This window comes from Nelumbo nucifera, chromosome 1 (assembly GCF_055504915.1).
Source record: "Nelumbo nucifera cultivar China Antique chromosome 1, China Antique-T2T, whole genome shotgun sequence".
Lineage (NCBI taxonomy): Eukaryota > Viridiplantae > Streptophyta > Magnoliopsida > Proteales > Nelumbonaceae > Nelumbo > Nelumbo nucifera.
Window position 1 is genome coordinate 114,573,656 of NC_142649.1, and position 12,578 is coordinate 114,586,233.

General features: G+C 32.4%; 1 protein-coding gene across 1 annotated transcript; it reads right to left on the minus strand.

Moving 5' to 3' along the window:
• Positions 1–90: 90 nt before the first annotated feature.
• On the minus strand, positions 91–1,050 carry LOC104601889 (deoxyuridine 5'-triphosphate nucleotidohydrolase-like). The gene is made up of 3 exons (XM_010265397.3): positions 741–1,050; positions 555–646; positions 91–470 (listed from the first exon to the last, which is right to left on the minus strand). Exons 1-3 carry the CDS (start codon positions 1,019–1,021, stop codon positions 226–228), a joined length of 618 nt encoding a protein of 205 aa, XP_010263699.1. The 5' UTR covers positions 1,022–1,050; the 3' UTR covers positions 91–225.
• Between the last annotated feature and the right edge of the window lie 11,528 nt (positions 1,051–12,578).

Consider the following 12,578-nt stretch of genomic DNA (forward strand, 5'->3'; position numbering starts at 1 on the left):
AGAATGAGATGATAAAAAGAAAACCGCTGGTCCGCTACCGTTGGCGGTTGCTTTTTTTTATAAAACTAAAAACTGGAAATCCAATTGCACTAGTGCTCAAGTATAAATATTCTATTTCAAAATGTCGACGTCCATATACAAAACCACGAGGCGATTGCACGCTACACGTTCGTCATAATTCCTTAGTCAGCCCCCTTGGGGAAAAAAACACCAAAAAGCAGAAGATCAAACACCCGTAGACCCAAATCCCCCAGAGCCTCTTTGAGTTGAATCCAAGTCTTCAACCTCCAAAACATCTGGTGTCATTATCTTCTCGATGATTAATTGGGCTATCCGATCGCCGGGCTTCACTTCAAAATCAGCGTCGGAGTGGTTGAAGAGAACCACCCCTACTGGTCCCCTGTAATCAGCATCTATGACACCAGCACCCACATCAATCGAATGCTTCCACGCAAGACCCGATCGCGGTGCTGCACATCAAAGCACGGTCATTTATTAAGGAAATTAACTAGCAATTATACTTCTGATATTCCCGTAATTAGAGTAACACTTACCAATGCGAGCGTACGTCCCATCGGGTATGCCGATGCTCAGGTCAGTCGGGACCAGTGCTTTTCCCCTTGCCGGAACCTTAGTCTCGGCCGCACTGAATCGGATAGAGGTTGCAGGAAATGATGTATCTATTTGAGAAAAATGAACTATAATGCCGTGAAAGAAAAAAAAAAAGCCGTTCATGTTACCTGGAGAGATCGTAGCCGGCTGAGAGTGGCGATGCTCTTGTAGGCAAGATGGCCTTTTCTGAGAGCTTTTTCACTCTCAAAAGGGTGGGAAGGTCTTGGGTGACTTCTGGAACACCGTTTTGCTCGCTCTGCTTCGCCATATTGAGTGATCGAGAGCTTCTTAAACAGCAAAAGGAATTTCTTCTTCTTGGGAAGATTTGAGAATGGACAACAGACGAATGATTTGGTTTATATAGAGAAAACCCCGCGAATGATGCTTTCGAAATTCTGGCGCCAATCATTCCCGCCAGTTGAAGCTTGAAAACAGAAAAGCGCTGCGAAGCAAAATGTTCAGGTCAGCTCAATTTATAGACCAAGAACAGTTACAATTGGGAGATCATGGCTAGGCTGGGCCTAAAGTATTGGGCCCAGGCCGGTCCATAAATTTCTGGGCCTGATGCAGGCCCAACTCCAAGCCAGGCTTGACACAAAAGATGCCCAAGCCGGGAAATTTCCAGACTGGGCCGAGCTAGGATAATACGAATCAAGTACAAGCAAAATTCAAATTCATTGGTTATTATAGCCCGTTATACACGTCAGTATTCACAGCAGATCCAGAGTCGTCTCGCCCAAGCGTGAATCCAAACCCATTGTAATTGAAAAATTGAAGTTGTTCGAATTATGCAACTTTCACCTTGGACTTAGGGTTTGGGGTTCGTCCATGAGGGTTAAGTTTTAAATGAGCTGCTTTGATTTTTATTTGGCAGATAAAAGGGGGAACTACAGAATCCGGGGGTAACTCGGCCTCAGACATCACTCAACAGATACACCATAGATCACCATCCGCTGCTTGATTTGCTTTCCGATAAGAGTGAGAGTAGACAGTACCGCACTGCAGCTATTCAATTTTCAAACCCTAATGAGCTCCTTTAATTAAGTATATGTTTGACATCGATGCTGTATATATAACACCGTTATGTGTGGACTGGAGGAACCATTTTCTGAGAAAATAGTCTTTTTTTTTTGTTTGGAAATGTTGCTACAAAGTAAAATGTTTTCTAGGGCAACAACAACACCTTCTATTTGGTACGAGTGCTCCATATCTGTTTTCAGTACTGTTATCCATTATAGGAAATCCATATCATTGTCACATCATATTTTCATTGACAGTAATGATCTCCAATTTGAGAAAACATCAAATTCGGTATTTTCTGAGACCATACCTTCTCGATTTCTAAAGCATGATTTGGAGCACCGTTTTTTATAGAAAAACGGTTCTAAACATATTAATTTTCTGGAACACCGATTCTTCCAACGTGATACTGATTTGTCACTGTTTTCTGGAACAACGACATCGATGACAAACACCGCCTAAATTGCTTTGAAGAAACCACTAAAAAAGAGCTTCAGCAGAAAGTCATTTTTAGCTGTAAGATAACTATTCTGGACTCTTCGGATTTTTAAACTGTCAGCAGGATAAAGGCCTATCTCGAAAAGCCAAAAGTTGCTACTTGAAAGCCGTCCAAAATAAGCACTGAATCCCGCTTTCATCATGGGTCACGGCTGGGGTTACATGGTTTTGATTAAGAGATGGGCTAGGACGGTTGTGGAGCTGTAGCCCCTTTTGAAAAAAGAAATGAAAATATATTGGATTCATCATTGTGGTTGTCCACCAGAAATGAGTCCAAATGAAACACATCATATGAGATGAACAGAAAAATGGACTAATTTTGTCATACTTTTGGAGTTCATTCAATTCTAGGTATTGATATAACAGGTTTGATTTTGATTTGTTATGGTTAAAAATTTGGCTTATTTATTTCAAAGTTTCCATGAAAAAATTGTTTCTGTATTTGATTTATTTGTTGGTATTTGTCAAGATATTAACCTTTTTATTTCAAAATGCCTAAATTATTGTACAAATGAGGCCTAAAAGCAGGGAAAATGACGCTTATACAACCAACAAATCTGCAATTTTTGTTCTTGGCATCTTGATAAGCCTAATTCGGGTTTCTTCATTTCATTTTGACAGATGAAACCTGAAAGAGAACAGGCGGGGCAACCTAGACAAGTGGGTCATGGCATAAACGTGTGCTTACAAGATTGATGTTAATAAGAATTGGATAAACTTCTAGACCCAACTGTAACTGGGCCTTTAAGCTTTAACCCAGCCCATCGTTATCCTTGGATTAGGGCTGAGTGTTTCCGGTCAGGCCGGTAAAACTAGAAATCAATTTCACAGTTTAGAAAGAGTTTAAATACAAATATGTAAAGTGTAAAACCTTGTATTTTGTATGTATATGCACTGTATATATTTGACTCAGTTTGAGAAGAGTGTAAATACAAATACTTGTGGTGCAAATTCATTTGGGAAGAGTTTAAATACAAATATGTTCAGTATATAAAACCTTGTTTATAATATTTCTAAATCCTTGGCTTCATTTCGAAAAGAGTACTGACATTGGTCCAATGCATATACTCGGTTGAATTTTGCACTGTTTATAATATTTCTAAATCTTTGGCTTCATTTCGAAAAGAGTACTGACATTGGTCCAATGCATATACTCGGTTGAATTTTGCACAACACATGTTTAAATTCAAAATGAGAGCAAAGTTTGTATTCTAAAAAAAATGTAAATTTTTGCACTCAATTTTTTTTTGTTATTCCATGTCATGCATCATTAACAATTTCCCCTTTACCCTTTCTTCCCCAAAGTGCTGGTTGTGGGATTTGATTCTGCATCAACGTTAGAATAAATCAGCTAACACGTCAACACTGGTTGTACTCAAATTTGATTAATGTAAAAAGGTGAATTTTAATCTCAGGATTCATATTTACACCTATCACAATTAAGGAGGTGTTTGGTTTTATTGTGTTTTTTTTTTCATTTGAAAATAAAGGCATTGTATTTTTTTTGTGAAAATGTTTATGCATGGTGTTGTTTGATTAATTTCCTTGTCATTTTCTGAGAAAATAGTGCCACATAAGAGCCATATCAGCTACAAATGTGACATTTTCTGAGATGGGCCATTTGTTGAGAAAATGGCAAAACATTTTCCCATTTTTTGTAAAAAAAAATGGCTAACCAAAAAGCAACTGCCAATGTATTTTTGCCGTTTTCTCAAAATATGATGCGGTTCCTACGTAACGCAATTTTCTCAAAAAAATAAAAACGAAAATAATATCAAACACCACATAAAAATCATTTGACAATAGTAGGTATGAAATCTATCATTACAAAACTAAATAACCGACTGCATCGACCGCCTCTGCCCTTGTGTAGAGTCGTGATGCAGGCCCAGCCCAGGCAGGAGGTGGAGAAAGAGGGCAGGGAGGAGGTAGAAATAGGGGGGTGGCTTGCGAAGCTGAGAGAAGCTTTTCGTATTTCCTTCTGTTTTTATATATAGATTAGTGAATGACCCCATATTAAGTACGGTGAATCAGTAATGTTAAATTTATATTATGGAATTAATAATGTTAAATTTATATTTATTAATATTTTAAATAATTATTAAAATTTTAAGAAATATTTATTTATTTCAAAAAATAGTTCTTCAATAATTATTAGAATATGAATAATTTTCTTTTGTTATGATATATATAGGATTAGTGATTAACTAAGATTAATAGAATGTAGGCATAAGTGGTTGTAGATAACCATTTTTGCATTTTTCGCATTTTTTTAGGAATGTATTGAAAATGGTGGTAGTGGGTTGTAAGATTTAACAACTTCTTAGAAAATGCCACATGTCTAGTTTTCCAGAAAAATGAGAAGACCAAGTGCATAAATGGTGGGAAGGTGTAGCCTGGTAGTGGGTTGTGGGCTTTAGTAGGAATTTTTTAAAAATTGCCACATGCCTAGCTTTTTAGAAAATGAGAAAGCCACTTGCTTGAAAGGTGGTAATGGGTTGTGGACTTTAATCGCAACTTCTCAAAAAATACCATGTGTCTAAATTTGAAAAAGATTCATATCTGAATGATAGAGACTATAGCCTGAAAGCCTTTCTTCCTTTGAAACATTTTTAAAGGGTTTGACTATATATTTGTACGAAACATTTTTATTTATATTATATTTATACTATTTTTAAAAGGAACTAAAATTCGGATGAATTTGAGGAAGGTTGTCAAAAGGAAATATGACAAACATAGGAAGAATGACTATTCAGCCTAATTATTAGCTCGTAGGATGAATATTGACCATGGATTGATGTTAAATTAACGAATAAGATGCGATTTATAGGGGCTATTAATAGATTATATAGACTATAATTTCAAAATTCTAGAATAAAGTGCAATGTATTTTTCCATTTCAAATGTTACACCTATCGATCCATCCATCAGCTTAGAAGAGGCAGTTAGGCACACAACCCAACTGGGGCCTTGTTCCATGTTAACATGCAGCTTGACAGCTTGTGATGTGTGATAACTGATAAGAGAGTAAATAAACAACAAGACGAACGAATGAAAGCCCAGAGGAAGCTTCATATGTTGGCCTGTCGTAATTCCCTTATTATTAATTACCCAACTTTCGGATTATTTCCTGGAAGTTTCCAGGGACAGACGCCATTAACGAATCCATTGAATACCTCCTAAGGCTAGCTAAGCCCTTGTATTGTTCTTTCCTCGAGATTCTCTTCCCATGACAACTGCTTTAATCTATTTCACTCCTGCTCATCAACTGACACTCACTCACTTTGATCTGCTTCCTGCACTAGTGATCAATTGATGATATCTCTCTCTTTCTCTCATATACACGTCTACCCAATCATTCAGTAATCTTCAACGTGGCCTTGTAATGTAACACAGTTGTGTTATTGAGGGTGGGTTTGGATGCTGAGGAAGAACAGTACTTATTACAACGCAATAACCACTTAGGAGTTAGGACCCATAAAAGCTAAGCTTCTTTTGCTTTGGCCAATTGCAGCAGGACATCCCTGATGCTTTATCAATTCAAGAAAGTGAAGAAAGCTGTAGAAATCACGAATTGAAACATCTGGGCGATTGTCATCGCAGAGTAAAACTTCCCACAATTGACAATTTCTTTTGAGGTAAAGTAAAACTTGTAACTGGATTTTTTCTGCAAGCTGAAGACTGTCGATTGTCATCGCAGAGTAAAAACTATACCTGTCTAATCCAGTCCTTACCAATTGAAACATCTGGGCGTGAATGCTCATGGACTTGATAGTCACGTGGCAACTTCTGAACGACTCATGAAGCATGCATGCTCAAATGCAGCATTCCATAAAGCAAGACCACAAAAGAAAGTCGAATGGTCTATTATTAAGTATTAACACGTGGCAAATTCTGTGGGGCTGAAAGGGCCTATACATATGTACGACTTATGGACAGTCTATCATAATTTTTTTTTCTTTTATAGAGAAATACCTAACGGAGACGGAAGATAGAACGAGACAGAGAACGATCAGAGGTAGTTTTGGTATGTATTTGAAAACGTGGCGTTTATTTACTAAATGTTTGTAAAATCGAGAAGAATAATAATGAATTTTAAGTGCAATTAGACATCACATCAATAAAATAGTGAATAAATGCTTACTCATTGGAGGAAGCATCAAAATAAAGTTATTTAAATGATAGGTGCACACATAAATCAATGTTTGTTTTGCAAATCTCTATATGTATGGATCCACATAATGAGGGAAACGCTGAAGTGGCACCTATATGACAATATTTATTGAATAAAAGCCCATGATTCCAAACACCGCCTTAATATGAGCCCAATCCATATCTCATTTTTACCTTTCTCTTATTTTATGTCAAACCAAATACAGCGCAAAAGAATTTAAATGGGTTGTCAACTTTATATTTTTACCTTTCTCTTATTTTTAGTTAGTGGATGAAAATTTTCTTTTTTAAGACCCTATTCATTTTTCAGAAATCTATTTATCTATTTATCTTGGTAAGTGTTTATTTATTTGGATAAGTGTATTCATGTTTTTTTATTGGTAAGTAAATTATACAATGACTCTTTTATCCATAAAAAATCATTATTAGAATCGGAAAAATCAAGTGGGAAAATAAAAATACTTGTCCACTTGAAATATGGGTATCACTTACCCAGATAAATGATATTTATTTTTCCATTGATCCTACATCACTATCGGTCTAAGGCAGCAGTTTAAAACCGGCAATCTTCAACACCGCCACCTCAGCAACAACTAAGGTGACGTTCCCCAAGAAACCACCCCCTACAAAAGAAAACTAAAAATTGAACGACGGTTTTTTGGCACCTGGCACCAAGGATGGCAATTTTCCCCATCCCCAATGCCGACCAGACTTCCCCAATCCAATGGGGTCAGGGATGGGGATCAATAGGAATCCTCGATTGGGGTCTGGGTCGAGAATGGGGATTGAGGTCCCCGCCCCACCCCGACCCCGATTATATATATATATTTAAAGCATTATTTATAATTTAAAATTTTTATTTATCTTAAATCAATTTATTTAAAAAAAAATACTATTATTTAAAAAAATTTCAGAGATTAAAGTTCCCTCCCCGTTGCCATTCCTACCTGGCACAATGGTTTATTTTTTAACCGTAGTTGAACCTATCTAAAACCATTACATTCTGCTCGACAAATTGACAAAACCCAAAGCCAAAATGTCAAAACTTCAAAGTTCCCGCCTTCATTCTGGTCCTGTGTTCAACAAGATAATAATAAAGACACTTTTTGATCGAGGGAATGCAATAGATATGCTTAAGAATAAGAGAATGCAATAGATAGTAGTTCAATTCCATCGTTGTTTGGCTGAGGACGCGAAGAGATCGATGGAATTGAGTCTCTAAGCCTTACTTTGGAACATAACATGTAATAGAAAATTATATCATTCTATTCTCCCTTGTCTTTTAACATTTGTTCCAAAGTAGTTACATGTTATGTTCAACTCCCACAAATTTATTCCATAGCTTTTACATATTTATAATTTTCTTATATAAATATTGGGTTGGTTACCTAACTTAACATTTAAGCCTTGCCATTTTCCTTTTTGTAATTTTCCGATTTGTTGCTTCTTGGAAATTTTTTCTTTTGGGGATTTGTTTGATAGTTAGGGGTGTCAATTGACCGGTTTCGGTTTGGATTCAATCCGATCCAAACCTTATCAAATTGGATTTAGACAGTCCATTATATTTATTGGATTGGGCCAATCCAAAATAAATTGGTCTATATTCTAATTGGTTTGAATTGGACCTAAACCAAATTTCAAATAATCCGATCACGAGGCCAAACCCTTGTTCAATTTGAAATCAATCAAAACTGGAGTCAGCATAAAACCACTTTTATGAAAGTACTTTTACGAAAGCACTTTTATGAAAATACTTTTACAAAAGCACTTTTATAAAAATAATTTTATGAAAAGTATTTTTATAAAAGTGCAATACTTTTATGAAAACATTTTTACAAAAGAACTTCTACAAAAGCACTTTTACAAAAGTAATGAAAACACTTTTATAAAAATACTTCTACAAAAATATTTTTATAAAAGTACTTTTACGAAAGAATTTTTACAAAATCACTTTTATGGAAGTACTTTTATAAAAACACTTTTATGAAAGTCTATGGAAGTACTTTTCTAAAAGTGTTTTTACAAAAGCACTTTTACGAAGTACTTTCAATAAAGTGCTTTTATAAAAACTTTTATGAAAATACTTTTTATCAAAGTACTTCTACAAAAGTATTTTTTTGATGCAAAAAGTGCTTTTATATAATTTTTGATATTTCATTTGGTTTGGATTGGATCCAATCCAATCCATTTACATTTTAATGGATTCGATTGGATTTGGACTGTATTGGGTCCAGTCCATTTGTAAGTGGACTCACATTGGACTGGATCGGGTTAGACAAAATCCAGTCCAATTGACACCTATATTGATAGTAATCCATATTTAAGAATTTGAAGGAGAAAACAGAGGAGCTGCAAGGATAAAAATAGAACTGAAAGTTAGGTTATTTTATTTAACATTTTCTTTAGGTTTTTGACATCTTTTGCTTTTCTATTAGTAGGTCACAGGCTCAAAAATCTATATATATATATATATATATATATATTAAAACAAAGCGGAAATTTTCTCTATTTTTTGAAAGTTTTATTTTTATTTTTATTCCATTTACTTTTGAAACAACCAATAAGATGCACTTTCCTATCATCTAAATAATCTATTCTCCTAAAATTTCTCCTAAACTATCCCCCCCACTTTCCCCAAAATTATCTCTAATTCCTATTTATCTTCTAAATTACCTCTAATTCCTATTTATCTCCATTATTTCTAATTTAGCAGAGAGTTGCTCTCCTAAATTATATCTAATTCCTATTTATCATCTCCCTTACTTTTTTTCTATATCTATCTAAAGAAAGTTTGGGTTAAAAATTTTAAGAATTATTTAAATATTCTAACAAAATTATATAATAACTTTAAAATACTATTAAAAACACAAAAAAATAATTTTATATTTTTACAAAATATATCACGAAATTATATACTAACAATTTAAATTATGTTTTTCTGGATTATCAATTTAAATGTTTTTCAAACATTTAATAATATGTAATAGCTTTAAATAAATAATAAAAAATAATAAAAAATTTTAAATATTTTATAGATTATTTAAATATTTATCATAACTATATTTTAAATAGATAAAACACCGGAATTATGTAATAAATTTAAAAAATTTTGTCAAAGTAGAAAAATAATTATAAAATAATATTGAAATTAATAATAATTTAATATATTACAAAATTAATAATGAAATTATGTAATAATAGTATAAATTATGATTTTATGGATAATTAAATTCAATAAATAATTAACATTTTAAAATTTAAATATTTTACCTATTATTTAAGTATTTAAATAACTAAATATTTTAAATAACAAAATATTTAACATAACTAGATTTTAAATATTTAAAATAACTAGATTTTAAATATTTAAAATAGAGAAATCATGTAATAAATTTAAAAATATTCATAAAAGTAGAAAAACAATTATAACATAATATTGAAATTAATAATAATTTAATATTTTTACATGATATTGCAAATAACTAATTTCACTTATATCAAGTAATAATTTAAGAAAATAAATTTCAAAAAAATTAATATTTACGAATAATAATTTTAAACTCTCAATATGTATTTATTATATAATTATATATACTAAATTTAATATTTATTGTATTTCAATAATTATTTATTGTTTTTTGTGATAAATGTATTTTCAATGATTATATATAGATTTATTTTGTTTTGTTATTTAATAGAAAACTTTCAATAATTATTGGAGATTAAACTACTATTATTGAATTTTTTAAATTTAATTTATTATATTTATTGTATTTTTGTAATAACTTATTGATTAATATTTATTAAAGATTAAACTATTATTTTAGATTATACTATTTATTGACTAAGTTAATATATTTTTAGTACTTATTGTATTTTTTTCATTATTAATATATTTTCAATAGTTATGTATTTTTGTTACAAACTTTCAATAATTATCGGAGATTAAATTATTGTTATTTATGAGAGATGAGACTATTAATTTAGCTGAAATTATGAGTGTTTATGAGTTGGTTCGGTTTGGTCATAAGCTATTTGGCCAACCAAATTGACCTGGTCAGGTTGGGGAGTTGGTCAGCTAAAACCGACTGACCTTTTGAGAAAATCGACCCACTCAAATTGTATCAATTTGGGTCAAGTTTTTGGTTTGGTCAGTTGGTTGAAACGATTTAAACTTAGAAATTAAATTTAATTTTAAAAATTACAGTGCAATTATTAAAATACGGGTCAATTAGATTTATGATATAAAACATTTTAGACTAAGAAATATGTGAAATCTCCCACTTTTCCATATTAAAAATTATATTTAAAATATAAAATATTAATATATATCCATGGTTAGGTCATTCGATTTTGGTTGGTTGGGGAACTGATCCAATTTTGTCGAATTGGGAAATTTTTTATCCAAAGTCAACCTAAAATACTAGAAAACCGACCAACTTGGATCGAGTTGGTCGGTTTCATCAATTTGATGAATAAACCTAACTGAAATTAAGTATTTTTATTTTTGTATGATAAAAATATTATTAAAAGTATTATATAAAATATGAATAATTATTAATTATTTACAAAATTAAAAATATAAAACAATATACTCTTATGTGTTTCTATTAGGGTCATTTACTAAAACACACCTTATAGTTTTACATATTTACTTAAGCATACCTTATAGTTTTTCTTTTACTAAAACATCTCATATATTTTACTACTTATTTACTTAATCAACCTTTCATTAAGGAGTGTTTGTTTTGCCATTAGGCCCATGATTTTTTATTCCAAGGGCAAAAATGGTATTTTTTTTATTTTCTTTTGATTAAATTTATTTAAATAAACATTAGGGTCAACACTGTCATTTAATGGAAAATTGATTAAATCCATTGCAAATTATAAGTGGTGTTTTAGTAAAATGCTAAATATAGGGTAGATTTTAGTAAATCCATAAAACTATAAGTGATATTTTAGTAATTTAGCTTTCACTTAATAAATCCCGTGCATCGCATGAATCCTCGCTAGTACTGTTATATGGCAAAGGCTGGTAGACACTTCAATAGAGGGCTTGGAATTTGGTATGTTCATTTTGAAGAATAACAACAGTTCAAATTGTAGTGTAACCATTTTGTCCAGGTTTCAAGAATGTCAGCTAGTTCTCTATTTAGATTCCATCTATCAAACGTTCCAAAAATTTAATTAGATGATTCCATCTAGAAATGTTTAGATCCCTGTTTCATTTCTTCATCACACCCTCAATCTTTGAGAGCCCTGGATTACCATAACAACACCCATCACATGCTCTTGTGAATTCATTTTCAGGAGTTAAACAAAGAAAGAGCAAAGGTAGCAACCACTATTAAATCACATCAAGAGAGAAAGCAGAAGAGAACCTTAAGAGGGAACTAGAACACAAGGTGTGTTATTTGTTTCACAGATTGAATATAATTTCTATGTAGTTAACTTCTTGTAGACTACTATTGAATTTGCATTGACTAATATATATATATATATCTGCTGCAGCCTGCAGGAAAATGAAGCAGAATTGCATCTGAAGAAAGTCCAGGAGTTGGCAAAGACAGAATTAGCTGCAGCTATTGCAAGTGAAAAAGCATCCTAAATTGAAAAAATGGCAGAGACAAACCTTTATGTATGACTCTTAGGCTCCATTTGGAAGGAGTACAAATACAAATATGTAGAGCTCAAAACCTTCTATTTTGTATTATTTTGTATGGATTTATACTGTTCTTACTCCTTCCAAACTAAGCCTTAGTCTCTCACTGAGGTACAACAACTACAAAAGCAAACACCTTTGGTTCATGCATGAACTAAACAACAAATGTGGGAAAAGCGGTCAATGGGAAACACAATTCCATTGACTGACTCCAACCCGTTTCCTTTAGGATTACTTCATTTTACAAGGCTTCTCATGAAGGCCTCTTAATTTTTAATGATCAGTTCATGCAGAGTTTGTTCACTCCAAATCCTCTACTATGTAGTGTCAATTCGTTAAGTAGTTAGTGAGTAAATAAATAACCTCTAATGCACCATAGATTTTTCCAGCTTCTAATCCTAATCTAATACAAAATCTTTCTTAATCTCTCATATATCATCCTTGTCACAACTTACTTACATCTCAACCACCCAGCGATTATCTCATTACAAAATTCCCTAACTACTTTAGGGGTGGATTCAAACCGAGCCGAGCCGAATAATTAGCTATTCAAGCCTGGTTCGCCTAGGTAGTATGAGGTTCGAACTCGGTTCAAGTAAAAAACTTGTAAGCT